Source organism: Cydia amplana, chromosome 5 (assembly GCF_948474715.1).
Source record: "Cydia amplana chromosome 5, ilCydAmpl1.1, whole genome shotgun sequence".
Taxonomy (NCBI): domain Eukaryota; kingdom Metazoa; phylum Arthropoda; class Insecta; order Lepidoptera; family Tortricidae; genus Cydia; species Cydia amplana.
The window spans coordinates 2,375,221-2,392,936 of NC_086073.1; the positions used below are offsets into that span (position 1 = coordinate 2,375,221).

General features: G+C 36.9%; 1 protein-coding gene across 1 annotated transcript in view; it reads left to right on the forward strand.

Moving 5' to 3' along the window:
• The window catches only part of LOC134647791 (transcription factor Sox-21-B-like), an 82,007-nt gene extending 64,848 nt beyond the window's left edge, over nt 1-17,159 (forward strand). Inside the window, exons 4-5 of the mRNA XM_063502113.1 lie at nt 671-807; nt 16,133-17,159. Coding sequence (XP_063358183.1) covers nt 671-807; nt 16,133-16,579 — 584 coding nt within the window. The 3' untranslated portion in view covers nt 16,580-17,159. The remainder of the gene's footprint in view (nt 1-670; nt 808-16,132) is intronic.
• Nucleotides 17,160-17,716: the final 557 nt, after the last annotated feature.

Sequence of the window (17,716 nt, forward strand, 5' to 3'; positions counted from 1 at the left end):
TCAAATTAACTATCAATGGTTCGATTTTGAGCCGAAGTTTGGCGCCTTAGAGCGCTGGTATTGAAATTTGAGAGTTCGGATTAATTTCCCTCTTTCATGCAGTTTGTTTACGTCAAAACATTAAGTACAATATAAATATAGCTAAGGTACAGCTAGGGTAACATAGCACGCAAACAAATGAATCAAAACAAGATTATGGTGACAACATTCTATGCAGTTTGACTTCAGTGGTGACTTATGCCCAAATCCGAGTTACGTATACAAAAAAACCTTAAGTTTAGTGCTTGATTAAAGGATGACTCACGTTAGAACGGCCCGAGTCTCATCCAATACTTATTTTTCTATAGAAAGCATCACATGACCTGTCATAGAAAATGAAAAGTCGGGCCGTTCTAGCGTGAGTCATCCATAATCCAAACGTATATCCACTGTCCAGCCGAAGCGTGACATATAATAACGGTGATTCTTCCTCAGTCGTTGAACATCATGTTCGAATCGTGACATCATGTTCTGTTGAAGACCAGGTTCCTCCATAGGCTTCTGTTCCTCATCATGCGGCCTCATACAGTTTTAATTCCATAAGTGCAGTAATTTTGGGTACACCAACTAGCAGGGTCAGGGTCCTTAGGAACTTTTTTTTTCCAAAAGATAATTACTTTTTTATTCACAGGCATGGGAGGCGGCATGGGCCAGATGGGAGGTTACTACGGCGCGGCTTACGGCCCTCTGGGTGCCAGTATGGCGGCCGCGGCGGCAGCAGCCGCGCAGCAAAACGCCATTTCTGCTGCACTCACGCCTAACGCACAGGTAAACTTGTGAAATCTTAAAACATTGACCCGAAAGCTAAGGAACACTAAAGCTGGATTTACATTGCAAAATTAGTGTCGTGAAATTAATTTCGTGACATTAGTTTTACCAACAGTTTCACGTGTAATTTAATATTTTTGTAATGCATGCATTAATTTCATGAAAGCAAATCAATTTCGCGTCCTTCGCGTTTTTTTGGTGAAATTAGTGTCATTCAACTAATTTCGTTGTGTAAATGCGACAATGCGACGTGAAAACTTAGTGTCGCGAAAGTGCCTACGCTGTGCGGACGTTCAGCTTTGATGCTGATGGGGCCATGGTCACTGCGATACTGTGAATTTCACGACACAAATTATTTCACGAAATTACTTTCGCACATATCGAAACCACTTTCGTGAAACTGAGTTCAATATGCATGCCACTAATTTCATACTGTAAATCCCGCTTAAGCGTGCACGGTCCACGGTAGTACTTAGTTTATACCCGGGTAGCATAGTGTATAGAACCAGTAGGCGGCAGCATAATAATATGATATCTATCGCGTATATGCGTAATGCCCTAATAATGTGAAGTTGGCAGACAATGCTACAACCATTTTGCAGGTTTGAAGTAAGTATTAAATGTGAATTGGGAGTATTGGGACTAGAATTTAGATTCTAGTTTTGAGTTTGAAACTTTGATTGTGGGATTTAAATTTAAAATAACTCACCATCTGTCTAACACAAAGTCATCACGATTTTTTGCCAAGATCCATTTTTTACCGTACCAAATTCTGCTAATGGATAATCGATATGTTCCATAATTACCTGTTGCATGATCAAGCACATTATAATTAACGCGCCTGAAGCGGTAAAATCACTGTTACACCCATTTAGCGGGTTTGCTATTTTTACACCCGTTTAGTGGTTGGGTAAATCGCGTGAAATAAGGAGTGCGTGCGTGGAGAATGCGATCTGTGAAACTGCCAATTGGATGAGTAGAAAAGTTTGCTACTGCTCGTAATGTGGGTTTTATGAGATACTTATTTTTTTATTTATTTATTCAGAAACAAACAGTGATACATGGTTTATGTAGGTACATATTATAAAGACAATAAGAATAGACCTATAGTTTCATAACTTATTAATGTAAGGTTTCTATAGATGCTCTAAGATCTAAATTTATAATATAGAAATCAAATTTAAGGAACGATACGCAGGCCATAAGCAAAACGTTTAATGCAAAATGAGAAGCAAAATACTTAAAACAAAATCACGAAATACTTAGAAATAACAACATTGAGTAAAAGAAACTAAAAATAAAGTGGTTTTATAGTAGGTACTATTATTAAGGCGCCCTAGATTAGGTTAGGACCTCAAGAATTGTAGGCCTTTGACGAAGTATTTAATGAATCAGTTTTCCAGGTTGTTTTAAAAAAAATTACCATATAATGGCATTTAGGCTTCAAGGTCTTAAGGGGCCCACTGATTAACAGTCCGCCGGATGATATCGGCCTGTCAGTTTGTCAGTTAGAACAAAGAGTTGACATTTCCGAACAAATGACAGGCCGATATCGTCCGGCGGACTGTTGGGCCCCTTTAGGCTTTATACCTACATTATAGTTTTGAATTGATTACTTTTTGCGGCATTTCTCAGCAACTTAACTATGTATATGGGCGTAGTACCCGTTACGAACCATGTAAGTAAGTTTCACAGCCCTGCGGCGTCATGCACCATTATTTGACAGGCGTGTAATGACACGACATATTGTCTTCATCTCTTTTTTACCTTTTTAATATTTTAAAGTAAAAAACTTGTATTGTTAACAAGATTATTAACTATCTAAAATGCATTAGATGCGTGTAAAAGTTGTTGATGTAATTATTTTTTGTAGAATCCGGGATAACTTGCGTGTGTTTGAGATTTACCGGCAGAAAATTGTTATTATTTTTTAATGATATGAGATTTTTTACGGATGTAATGACGACATGATAAAGAAAACTTCACTTTTTGACATCGCTTATATATATATATATATATATTGTGATAGACAATCTGTCTAAACTACACATTTACGCAAAATCAGTTAGCTTGCAAAAGAATACTCAACCCTAATTCTAAAATAAAATCTGTCACTTACACCAATTTAGGTGCGATATTCAAACCACTCGATATCATTAATCTGCGAGGGTGCGACGCGACGGGTAACAGTTGTAACGGGGAAAGATTTGTAATGTCATCATTTGTCTGTACCGTCGCCCACACTGATAATTATCGGTAAACCTTATTACAAAAGGCATAAGGTCCATGTTTGTACCAATCGTGTGTCCTTGTCCACTTTATTTCTTAGGTTTCCTTCTTTTAGGTTATCCATATCCACAACAAAATTGTATATTATTCTTATGTATATTGAATTTTTACATGTTTCAACCAAGGGCAAATGCCGTAAAATATTCTTACGGAAACTGGAATATATTTGTAAGGACAGACTCCAAATTCTAATAGTAAGTTGTATGGTTCGTCGTGCTAATGATTTAAGACGTAAGTATTCTAAGTATGTACCTATAATAACAAGTACTAAACTCAACATACATAAAGAATCAGTGACAAATTCTAGGGGCGCTGCTCTCGATTCGATCTCATTAATCTGTTCACCGGAGGGCGCATCGCTTGACTGCGAACGCGTAAACAAACATCGCGATTTGCGAGGGATTGGATTACAGGGTACGTTCAAGACATATGCCCAGTTAGCAGAGATGTACAAAATGGTTTCAAAAAAGCATTTAAATACAAAATGCAAAATACTTTTCAGATACCAAATAGTTTTGCGTTTTGTATTTCAAATGCTAAATGCAAAATAGGTATTTTCAAAATACTTTTTCAAAATAAAATGCCTTTTGACTAAATCTCAGATATTTTTATTTATTTTAGGTATTTGTCATAAGAAATAGAGACACAATGCCGAGCCGAACAAAAACGTCTAATAACATGGTACCTTATGCATGACATTTTGGTCATATTTATCAGTACGCGTATCAATAAATTTTGTTATGTTATTAATAATAATAATACTCATCACTCAGGCATATCATTTCCGGTTGTTCTCATCTTGCTAACGGCGAGTACTTGCACAGACATAATCTCGTAGCCAGGATTATACACCAGCAGCTTGCTCTTCTATACGGCCTTGTGGACCGCGAAGTACCGTACTACAAGTATTCACCTGCGCCAGTTCTCGAGAATGGTCGTGCCACGCTCTATTGGGATCGATCTGTCATCACTGACAGGACTATTGTAGCCAATAAGCCTGACATTGTGATAATAGATCGATCGCAACGCCGGGCCGTGCTCGTTGACATCACCATCCCCCATGATGAGAATCTCGTGAAAGCCGAGAAGGACAAGTCCAGCAAGTACCTAGACTTGGCTCACGAGATAACCGCCATGTGGGATGTTGATTCGACGATCATTGTCCCGATAGTCGTTTCAGTGAACGGTCTAATAGCGAAGAGTCTCGACCAACATCTTGAGAGACTCTCGCTAGGTGGTTGGATCAAGGGTCAGATGCAGAAGGCGGTGATCTTGGACACGGCGCGGATAGTCCGCCGGTTCCTCTCTCTGCAGCCCTGACCACCGGCAGCTTGGGCCTTGCCCCGCTGCTGGCGGCACCCTAGGTTAGGTTTTTTATAATATGTTTATAAGTATTTTGTATTGTTTTTGTAAGTGTTTTTGTATTTTATTTTTATATCCATATTATAAAATAACCTAACTTAAGACCAAAAATAAATAAAGAGAATAATAATACTCACTTAAAATAATGTAATAAATTAGACTAACGAAAAGAGAGCCATGGCTCCATTTTGTGACTTGTGTGGCCATTTATTTCGGTTGATTGTGCATCTAATTCTTATTTTATTATTATTACACTTTTCTTTTATTAATAACAACTGGACTGGTATCGTTAAAAAGTGAAAAAAATAAACATCAATTTTTATTATTTACGCTTTTTAGGGTTCCGTACCCAAAGGGTAAAAACGGGACCCTATTACTAAGACTCCGCTGTCCGTCCGTCCGTCCGTCCGTCCGTCTGTCACCAGGCTGTATCTCACGAACCGTGATAGCTAGACAGTTGAAATTTTCACAGATGATGTATTTTTGTTGCCGCTATAACAACAAATACTAAAAACAGAATAAAATAAAGATTTAAGTGGGGCTCCCATACAACAAACGTGATTTTTGACCGAAGTTAAGCAACGTCGGGCGTAGTCAGTACTTGGATGGGTGACCGTTTTTTTGCTTGTTTTGCTCTATTATTTGTTGATGGTGCGGAACCCTCCGTGCGCGAGTCCGACTCGCACTTGGCCGGTTTTTTTAACAATACCTGGCGCTGGCGCCAGGCGCTAGCAGGCGCCTCTATCGGCCAAATTCGGCAATACAAGCGTCATTCGTTCATTTCATTTTGTTTGACTGGTAATGTTGGCTAAACTTAATCACAAAGTATTTTGCATTTTGAAATGAATATTAAAAATGCAAAATACATCTCGAAAAGTATTTCAAATAAAATACAAAATGTTTTTTACTAAAAGGCATTTAAATGCAAAATACAAAATAGGTATTTTGTATTTGCATTTTAAATAGAAGTATTTCAAATAAATCGCATCTCTGCCAGTTAGACCGTGAATTTTAACATGTTTCTTGATATAACTTGCTATTAGATAACCTTCTACCTAGAACCTAAAAAACTTAAGACTTGTTGATCGACTTATCTATTACAAGTTTAAACTCAACGTTCATAAATAAACTAACTTCATTACTTACCGTTATTCCTTCATGCCAATCTCTACAAGTCTACACTATCACTAAAAATGTAATTTTTCAAAGAAATCTCATTATTCATGAATTTCATGATAGTGTCAGGCCCGTAAAAGAATCAGTGATTAATTCTAGGGGGCGGTGCTCTCGACCCGATCTCATTAATCTGTTCATCGGAGGGCGCATCGCCTGACTGAGGACTTACGAAAACAAACATTTTGAGTGGGAGTGGAATACAATACAAGGGACATTCACGACATATATGTGGGATTATGATAGGCCTCGTAATTAAAAACCAAAATATCACTTTATTTGTTTTATTTAACTACGCAAAACTTATTTTATGGAATATTAAACACCTTAACGCACGTTCGCTCTCTCACCATTCCAATCGTTCTCCCCGTCCCTTTCGCACCTCTTATCATCCTTCTCTCTCCCTTACGTTCCGTTTCACGCTATCCCCTTACGTTCCATTCCTACATTCTCGGCTGTCCTGCAAATCATTATCTGCCCTCAGATATACTTCACACGTTTATTCATCTGCACATCATTCATTCAACATTGTAAAGGTAAGTACACGGTAAGTATCTTAACTCTATCTTACATCAGTATAGTGCCATGCTCTGAAATAAAAAGTTACTATTAATTTAAGCACATCTGCTGCATACTACACATCTAAGAAAATTGAGCATCTTAATATGGCACATTAACAATTAACTGAAATCTAGAAAACACTGCTAATATTTTTAACTCTCATGGTACGTTTTAAACATTGAAAACAGCTGGCAGCATAAGTAACATAGGAACATTTTACAACTTTTTAACATTTTAGCTGCCTTTAAAATTTAACCAACCATAACATAACAAAATATGCATCTAAGATTAAAATTTTAGGAACCAGGAATTTCCTACACGAGATCAAGTTTATATGCAGAAGGTCCGTCTTTTATACTAATTATAACATTTGCCAATCGAGAAATAAGAGGAAAAGGGCTAGACTACTACCTTATCACTCGCAGTCCTCCTCAGGCCATCTTTTCATGAAGTCCGCAGACGTGGCTGTCTTGTTGGGACCCTCTGTGCCGCTGTACAACTTCTCCACGTCATATCGGTCGTTGCGCTTCACCTTGGTTACCTTATAGGGTCCGAGGAACTTTGGCTTGAGCTTAAGCCCTGGCCCAAACTGGGTCCTCTTAATTGCGACGAGATCGCCTACCTCGTACTTGGAGCTCTCTTTCCTCTTCTTATTGAAACTTTTCTTATTTTCTTCTTGAATCTTCTGTATCTGTTCTTTAGCTTTCTGTCTTAGACTTTCTCTTTCTTCATCAAACTGGGATATGGTTTCCTGTTGTAAAAGGTTTAATATCTCTACATCCTCCTTGCACTTCATCTTAGTGCCGGTCAACAGCTGGAAAGGCGAGGTATCTATACTTCTTTGGTAAGTACTGTTTATAGCTCTCTGTACTCGCCCGACATGCTTGTACCAAGTAGACTGGTCTTCTATGCATAGCTTCGTTAGCATTGGGATCATAATACGGTGAATGCGTTCCGCCTGACCATTCGCCCTTGCTATTCCAGTGGTAATCGTCACATGCTGGATTCCTTCATCTTCGCAGTACTTCTGAAAGGCTCCTCTAGTGAATGCTGTACCTCTATCTGTGATGATACGTGTGGGGTTACCAAACGTCTGCTGCTGTAGCTGCAACTTACTAATTACTTCTGCGCTGGATGTTGACTTCGTCGGGTAGAGCCACACGAACTTCGTGAATGCATCCACTACTGTAAGTATATGATTGTAGAGCTTCTTCGTTTCCATCAATGGTCCTATGTGGTCCAGGTGCAATGTATGCAGCGGAGTACCTTCTTTAGCAATAGGATTTAGAAATCCTTCCTGCTTTCCTTCCTTTCTTGTTGCTAATAAGCATGGTATGCAGCCTGTCACTACCTCTTCTATTTTTCTATCCATGTTTCTTATGTAGTAATCTTTGCTTATAGCTTCCTTCATCTTTCTCATAGCAAAATGACCGTTACTATGCACCTTCTTGATAACTTCTTTCTCCATTACCTTAGGCACCACCAAGGATCTACGCGCCACCACGAGCTTCTGCGCCTCCGTCCATCTGAAGATTTCTGAGTTATCTTCTATATCTTGCGCCCATTTCGACGCCGTGTGCGCTTTATCGTCGCCGCTAAACTTCGTAATACTGTCCGTCATGACAGTGAGGTTTAAAAGGCTAGCACACGCGTCGGCCGCCATTTTCTCGTCTTCAATTTCTGAGCTTAGAATACTCAAAATTCTTTCTTCGTCTTGATCGTCGTACATCAACCTTCTTATTTTTTCGTCGTGTCTTCGTGTTGGAATGGAGAACAATCTTCTTTTTGCCGTGTTCTGGTACCGCCGCCGTCTTTCGCCGGTACGTTGCGCGCGACCACGTGCCACCGTCGAACAACTATTTGGTTTTTAGAGGCAATCCCGGAGGGGCCCCCAAAATTATGTGGGATTATGATAGGCCTCGTAATTAAAAACCAAAATATCACTTTATTTGTTTTATTTAACTACGCAAAACTTATTTTATGGAATATTAAACACCTTAACGCACGTTCGCTCTCTCACCATTCCAATCGTTCTCCCCGTCCCTTTCGCACCTCTTATCATCCTTCTCTCTCCCTTACGTTCCGTTTCACGCTATCCCCTTACGTTCCATTCCTACATATATCCAGTTATATCATCGTCAATGAACATGGTTTCGTAAAAACGCTTGCTTATAATTGTTTTTAACTCTTTTCGTTTGGCGTTGGTTGGTAGAGATGGGTAACTACCCGGGTAAATACCCGAGAGTGGGTATTTACCCGGTATATACCCGATATTTACCTACCCGCGGGTAAATACGCGGGTATTTTCGTTTTTCTTCTAAATTTGATGTGTTTAATGGTATGTGAGTATAAATAAGATTAATTAAAGTAATTTTTTATGATGTTACATAAAATGTATGTTCAAACTAATTACGAAAACGTTGCTATGAGGCGAAGTTCGATTTTAACATATAAGTCAAATTATGAATATCGTGTAAAATCATTCCCTGGCTTCCGGAAATGTTTTATAACGCTTTTAATATACATTAGAAATATGAAAATAAAGAATACTTATGAATGATAACAAAAAAAAATTGTGCAGTGTCACAACTTGGGAAGCTCATAAGTCAAAAACAGTTTTAGGACAAAAATGTATATAACCTTTTTTGTAGGAAATTCTGTGTACTTTAGTTTGTACATACAACACCTTTCGATATTAATGACAGATTCCAAGAAATATGAAAAAGTTCAAATACCGGGTAGATGGGTATTTACCTGGGTGGCTAAATTGGGTAAATACCCGCGACCCATCTCTAGGCGTTGGTCGATGTACATTGGCGAAAGGAGGCGACCGTACGTTTCTTCTTATTTTTTAATTGAAGCAAAAATACCATACAAGGTGACGTAGACCAATTTAAAAAACATACTTAATGTTATAATCTATCTAAGATCACGTTATTATGTTTTATTTTGTCTCTATGTAAAATCGTATTGATTTACATACTAATTCATAAACTGTACACTGACATCAATGATGTCCCAAAACATTAAATAAAAGATAATAAGCGTTAACTATTATTGTATCCAAAGTACCTATTTTTTTTGTCCCGATTGTCAAAAGGATTGAGATTTAAATTTTAATGACGGTTCCTACCCACCATAATCTGAAGCATATGCGCCCTCTCAAGATAAACAATTTAAATCTAACAACCCACCAGATTTAAATCAATCAAAAATTACAATTAAAAATGGCAAAAAGCAATGTTAATCCAATAAGGCCGGGGTGGAACCCTCTTTCACACACTCCGTATAAAGTGACGTAAGTGACTATCTATACAGGGTGCGTATGTTATTGGCGCTTGAAATGCAAGGATCGTCCTGTTCCTCAAGTGAAACTTAGGTTTATATTTTTTTATTTGTTCGGCTCGCAATTAGGTTGTTTTAACTATGTGCCAATTGTAAAATTAGCATTTGTAGTATGACATTAGGTAAATAAATTTAATTACATACTGGCAAAAAAATACAATGGAAAAACTATTCAGTGCCTTTGAAACCAGTTATTTAGCGTTACTAGGGGTTCATAAAAAGGCTGTTGTTTATCAAAAGTTCCTGTTTCACGCCAGAACGATATCCAGTTCGTTCCTACTGGTAAATTATGCTTGTCCACATTTATATTTGTCTGTTATATGTTGCCACTTTAATTATAAATTTGACTTAACATTGTAGCCTTGCTGTTAAACCCTTTTACTATAGTATAGTAGTAGTTTACTAAATATAGTAAACTAAATAGTTTACTGTATTTAGTTATAGTTTTTACTTGCGCCCATTTATGAGGATGTTAAACACTTCTTAAAGCTTTAAGAATTTCCATTTCAAACCCCGATGCCAGATACACCCTGTATAGTGTTACTTACGCCCATTTGCGTAGATGGCGTAGTGTTAAACACATCTCGGGAGATTAAACGCCAAACAGAGGGGAGGATGGCGGAATTAATTGTACAAGCTAGTGTCAAGTAGCTGGGGTGCGTTATGTCTCAGTCCAGTTTAGCACTGATTTACGTTCAGGCCTTATTTTTAAGTTATTAGCCTTATTATTTTTTAAGTTATTCCCCATGCACGCGATTAATTGTACTTACAACCTAGTGTTAAGAAGCTACTATGTCTCAGCCCAGTTAGTCACCGATGTAGGTTATTGACCTTATTTTTAAAAGTGTAGAGTACTTAATGTAAGTAGTAGTAGAAGTAGTAATCATTTTAACTGTACACAACGCACATTAAACTTACAGTAATTGAGGTACAAAGGCGAACATATTCCTATAAGGGATATCTTCCAGCTAACCTTCGAGTAGGTGGAAAACTCTTTTTAGATAGACAAACTTACGGAATGTAAGTACTTACCAACAAAGACATTCGAAAAGTAAACAAATATATTGCCCACAAATAAATAAATTATGTTCGAATTTAGCCTTTAAATGTGCAATGAAAAAAACTTTCACAATATATTACAGAATTAACTCTCAAAAACCATACTTTCGCAATAAATATAGCTCTAAACATTCGCAAATCTTTGTTTAAAACTCAATAAAACTCCATTAGCGAAAATTTATCGCATTAAACAATAATAAATTAATAGGTAGTGAAACAGCATTAAAGATAAGTTTATCACGTAACCTGCTTGACTTATTCAAGTGTAAGTTAAGGTGAATATATATGTACATTTAAGGGAACGAAAAATTTGATTTGTTTCAGTTATCATAAAATTCGTGGTTTAATATGAGGTATTATGCTTATTGAAAAAAAAAGTAGTTTCCAATATCACATGTATATTTATTCAGCCATAATAAACTCTACACCCCTGACTTCCAAAAAACTGCTATCAGATCCACAAAATTACTTTCTCCAACGAAGACAGATATTGTACAGGCTATTACTAAACTGAAAAGAAAAACCTATCAGTAGCCCCCCGATCCATCAGCCATTGTGCGACTTTAATAGACCCCGAACTATCGAATGAAACGCATTTTTTTCGATTAACGTTTCGTAGTCGACCCCCGAGTCGAAACAATATAATCAGCTACCATTGAGTATGAACAGTATTTTACCTGTATTAAAAATGGTGAGTGCGCGTTTTTAGAAGCATTGTGGTGATTGGTGATATGGACAAGGGTTGGGTTTGGGTCACCGGGTTATGGTTTGCCCGTGGCTAAAAATACTTAATTAACTGAGTTGTTTACGTTTGTGACAAATGTGGGACAATATTTAACTTGTCCATGTATTTGCGTGAAAAGGTGGCATTCGGATGTGTCATCTGCAGTACGGCTACCATCAGTTTGGCACTGACATAAACGCCATCGAGAACGCAATTTACTTTCTATACCTACATCTTGCTCGTACTCGCATATAAGTGCAAAAGAGATGTATAGAAAGTAAATTACGTTCTCAATAGCGTATATGTCAGTTTTGACACTGTCAGTGACTCATGGTACGAGCTCCGCTGCATTACTGTTGCGTATCTGTCAATTTCCTTGATAAAATAAGTGACGTTCGCCGCCGAATTACAGCCACGATTATGACGTTCATTCCGTCCGTTACATTAGTCACAAGAATCTCAAACAAAACACACCCATTTGACTATTGAACTATTCATACGACCAATAGGCTACATGACTAATTTTTATTTATGGTATTAATCGATCGGGTTTGTTTTTAGGATTTCAGATTTCAGATTTCAGATGATTTATTCGTAAATGTACATATCATTTACATGTCAAACAATAAATACAAAATATTCAAAATAAAAATTAAATTATTATGTTGTTAACACATTATTAGGTACATGAGGATGCATAGGTACATATTCTTATATTATTTTAATTTACATGGTGTTAGGATCAATGATGATTTTCCAGAAACTCGTTTACATTGTAGCACGCAAGGTCAATAAGGAATGATTTTAGTTTTTTTGTAAATAAGGCATTACTATCCTGTTTTTTTATGTGTTCAGGAACACAGTTATACAGATGTACTCCCGCAACGCTGAGAGCCGCGCGAGCCTTGGCTAGACGGATCAAATGTCTATATGGGACCCATTGCATTAAAGCAACACAAAAGTCAGAAATTATAGTCAAAGTCGAAACGCCCCTCACAAAAGGACAAGTGAACGTGACGTCAAGGTCCCTGAGATCCCATCTTGTAGTATAGACAAAAAGAAGAAAATTGCGTTTTTGTCCGTGAAATATTGCGTTTATGTATATATGTAGTTGCTATACAATATTTTTTTGGATAAAATGTAAGGAATCGAATGGTACCCTTACTTTTATCGTTTTTCGAAGTTAAAAAAAACGTAAATTTGAAACTTTCAGGTCCTGTATTTTTGTAACATTTCCGTATTTTATTTTAATATCCACATTATTGTGATAAATTGCTCAATATCTATTTTAATATCTATTTTTGACCGAAGCGTAGCGAAGGTCTACGTTTTGACTCGGGCATTTTGCTTTTGTATGTCCGGATGTTCTACTCTACAGGTCACAATTCTCAACCGATTCTTGTGAAATTTTGTGACCAGATTCTATGAGTAAATATTTTTTTTTTGTCGATCCCGTTTTTGGAAATTTTCAAAAATGGAGGAGTTGTGATACCTCGCGCTTAAACAAATAGTCCTATCGATATCATAAGAGTATTTTCTTTTTGAGACATATTTACACGGTAAATGGCAAAAAATGCAGAAAGATTGTATTCCTGGTTTAGGCGGTATTTAGATATTTAGTTTGTACTCTAGAATGAGTAGCCGAATTTCGTCAGCTTAGCTAACAACTATCATGGCGCATTTTGTAAACAATCGCTTTTTTTGTTTGCACACAGAAAGTCTGGGTTTGATCCCCAGTAAGACATAACTTTTTGTATTTTTTTTTCACTTAAACTTCGTATTTTTTTTTTATAAATTAAAATCTTTGTATTGTTGATTAATCAAACCGCTGTGTGGCGCTGTCATCGTGCACGGTCCCAATAAGCTATGCTCGCGAGGTCTACAGCTCACAGAGCCACTAGTACTAGATTTTGTTATAAAATTCAACATGTGTCATCATCCCTATTGCGAGTAAGGTTGCGATTGTGCTTATCAGACATTGGCTTTCGCTTTTGAAAGGATTCGGCGAAAGTTTATGACAAGTTAGAGAATGAACTTGTCATAAACTTTCGCCGAATCCTTTCAAAAGCGAAAGCCAATGCCTGATAAGCACAATCGTTACGCGTTCAATTAATAAGATTCATTCGTAGTGTTAGTTCAATTAAAACTGCTATAGAATGTCCGTTTAGTTACGTCATAGTGTGGACAAAGGTAGCGCCGTACAATACGGTTTCAATTAAGGTATTCTTGTTTGTGAGACTGACAGCTATGGGAAGAAAGGGTACTGAGTAGTTATCTTCGTTAAATAACTTGTGCAGGTATATTTGAGACAAAAGGGCAAAGGGACAGTTTATTTTGGGCAAGATTCAGTGACAGCCCACAATTGTGCATGATTTTTAAGCACATACAAGACCACAGAGATTAGGTACTATTAGGTACCCAGGTATAGTTATTAGGTGTTGGTTTAGGTTATTCCAGGTAATTTTCATGATATATTAACCCGAAGGACTGACCACGAAATCCTGGTGGTATTACGGGAAAACATGTTTAAAAAGTCTAATTTCCAAATTGAATAATAGTGAATTTCCAAAAAAGAAACAGTTTCGTTCACCCGACTTATATTTATAATAACAATTGATAACTGACAGAGATGTAAGACGTTTGATTGATTAGATGAGTTTGCCTGAATATATAAACACAATACACATCCTCATAGAAACTAATCGTTTTTAATAGATTCTTTTTGTTTCTCTAATTTATTTAGACATCGTAATCTGTGATTAAAGTTATTCGGTTTATTTGGGCCCATTCTAAATAACATAGCCAATACTGTAGGTAAATAGTAAAGCAATACCTCGCGTATTTTAAACTAAATATTATGAAAAGACGACTCCAGGTGACCTTTTCACAGAACTCGATCAATATGTTTTCATTCGCCCCAACCTGTTATATCGATTATGCATTTCATCAATAGACGAGAATGACATTGACATCGCCCGTATTCTTATTGCCATTCATTTGTCGGCCATCTTTTTACCCTAAAGCAGGGGTCAGATTATTTTTTAAAGAAAAGCTTATTCAGCAGAAATTCAATAGAAAACTGTACAGCCAGCATTAACAGTAACGGACAGAACTACGTGTTAAAACGTGCCACGCTTTTTTTATCATAAGCAAAGTATATTCCGTCGCTGCTTTACTATTATACTTCTTACTTATTTGCCATCGTCTATATAAACAAGTCTGATCAAACCCTTAGACTAAACTCATACTAAACCTACCCAACACAGATAGTCGTAAGCGACATTCAATTCCTTACCACATCTCCCTTTTAAACCTGGATAATTCTGCTCGTAAACAATTTAAAATTTTAACGCTCGGACACAGCTTATAGCAGCGTCACCAGTTTATGACGCTATAAAATAGCGGCGTATTGTGCGTAAAGTGCTGTCGCTGGATAAGCCTGATTTAGCGCTGCGCGGTCGTATGTTAGGGGTAATGCGGGACACACGGCTGGGAAGAATGGAGAGCAAGCCCGGATTTTGAAACCAAGGCACTCAAATTTAAGGCCCCTTTTTCCATCTCAAATCCATTGCTAGGTTACCTGGGTCCCAAGGCCCGGGCCTTGTTGGCCTAAGCGGAAATCCGGCTCTGATGAAGAGGGGACATAATCAATTAATCAACAACCAAACATAAATACAATGCAGACCCGTTATTACTTAGGTAACCTACCTACCTTCCCACTTAATGGCCAACATCTACCTAACATGACCGTTTTATTAAATAATTTAGGGTGGATTCAAACAATATACATAATTAAGACTTTGATTCTTTTACAGTTTAATTGCTCCCATTGTGTAACGAAAGTTGCCCTAATAAAGTTATATTATTTATTACACAAAAGATAACAACTCAAAAGACAAATTAAAACTGTATTAAGGTCTAAGCTTACCAGTTAGAAATTTACCCATTACAAAGATATATGAAGCATCTCAAATATCTTAATAATTTTTCGTTAATATTCGAGTTAAAAAGATGCAATCGGAAAGTACTTCGCTAATCTGTTCTTCATACATGAGAATTATTCGTTCAGCGCACGAGCGGTGTGTATACTTCATATAATATTTTTCCCACAATACCTGACACAGTTCATTAAATTCCAAATAATCGATATATTTGTGCGCTTGTCGTTGTGATTTGTAGTCACACAATCACACACTTTTCCAAACGGCTTTAAAAACATAATGTGGACAAAGGTGCAATATGATGTATGTCCACATTTCTGGCACTTACGACCTAAAGTAAAATAATACATAAGGATGTAAAGGCCATTCTTGGTTGTAGGTGTCATTCAATTTGTATGAATCACTTTATAAATAAATTATATTTTGAATGAAGTTATTAATGAGGTGCTTAATGCAAAGCCGGATTAAACCAGTTGTGGCCATTCATACATTTGATAATAATTTAAATAAAATTAACTACGTTTTTAAATGCATTGTGATTGTGAAGGTGGTGATCGGAAAATATTTCGACATGTAGCCACATACATTATAGCCATAAACATTAAATTCATCTCAATTAATTTGATTGGCTTATATAACGTAGGTTTTCCATTCAGTAATATTTTTTGTTTGCTATAGATTAAACTAAAAATAACGTAAATAAGTCTTAAATAATTTACTACAAATCAAAATCTTTGTGTAAAAGTATTTTACGATTTACGAATTACGATTTTTTAGAGGAGCGTAGTATTTACATAGGTTATATGTACCTATAGCTATATTTATGGAAAAATTATAAACAACTAAATTTTTCTTTTAATTATTGTTACAGGTGGGTTCCACAATGGACATGTCCAAGTACTCCATCGAGGCCGAGAAATACCGGAGCTACGGCATGTACCCCGACCCTTCAAGAGGCTACCTTGACTCCGCCGCGCTCTCCAAGGCCTACATGTACATGGACCAGCAGCAGCAGCGGTCTTACCCCATGGACATCAGTAAGATGTACTCCGAAGCGTCCGCGGCGGCCATGGCTGGCTTAAACTCAGTAGCGCCAGCGCCGTCGAGCTTATCCCCACGTTCCCCAGCAGAATCTCCCGACACAGCCGCCAAGGGGCATGATCGTCCCGAAGGCAGCTCCTCCTCAGGATCAAATCCATCCCCATCACTCCCATATTACCAAGGATCCCCAGGAATCCTCATGCCGCAATATCCAGCTCAATATACTCAGGCTAGCCAAGGCGGCGAGTTCCGACGGCCCCTAACAGTCATATTCTGACCTGACACGTAAGCGCGTTCGTTAAAAGTTGCGCGAGCGGTTTATTTATTGAGGTCGTTTTTCTTTAAGTTTGGCAGTGTTGCAGTTTTGTGTTGGTTCCTCTGGGGGTAAAGCGGACATATTTTTTTTATATTTGTGTCCTTTACATCTAGCCGTAAGCACCAATGTAGACAATGGGTACAGTTATCCATTGGTATTTTAAAAAGGCCATTATTTTAACATAAATATGTCCGTATTTGCCCCATGTTATTGCCCAGTCGCGCACTTTTTGTTTTCCAATTTTTCACGATTTCGTGTTTTCCAAAGTTCCTCTTTCTGTTTCCTCTTGTAGGATTAGAAATTATATTGTGACTTAGATTCGTGTATATTGTAAATATTGAAGTTCCTAGTGCGTAAGTAAATGTAAAGTATTGGTAGATATTTATAGTCCAATATTAATGTATCTTTCAAGCCTCGTGGCTTTCGTATTTGTTGTACGAAGTTTTATTATCAAAGTTCAAAGCGGTATATTTTGGTTGGTAAGATGTTGACAACAATAATTTAAATAAAGTAAGGCGGGGTTAATAGAGAAAAGGTCAGTTAACCTACTTTATATATTTTTTTGTTTTGCCCCACCTGATCTTTGTTATTGTATAATATGCATCTATGCTGCCAATTCATCCTATTATATATGTATTTTGCCTCTCAATTATGATTAATAATAATTACCATACCATAATTGATTGTTAATTATCTTCAATATCATATGTATCTTCACAAATATTACAGTTCTTTTTTTATATAAAAGCTGCAAGTAAATTACAAAAGTACTCTAAACAATATGTCCAATTTCACTCACAACGATTCTATATGTTAACTAAATGTAAATAAAATTTTGAACAATAATGTTAATTTGTATATAATAAAGGATTAAGCTAACTTAAATTAATAGTTTCGTCATTAGATCTAGGTAAGATTAAGGCTTTAGAAGCAATTAATGTTTTTGTTCATCTGCGATTGAAAAGACGCTCGCACAAAACGCAGCGGTTTTAGTGTCAGCGGCCATGCCCCAACCATCATGCATTTATATGTTGCCATACCTTTAAATATCAATCATAATTTATTTCTGAATAATAATGTTAGAAGTACAAATGTTTT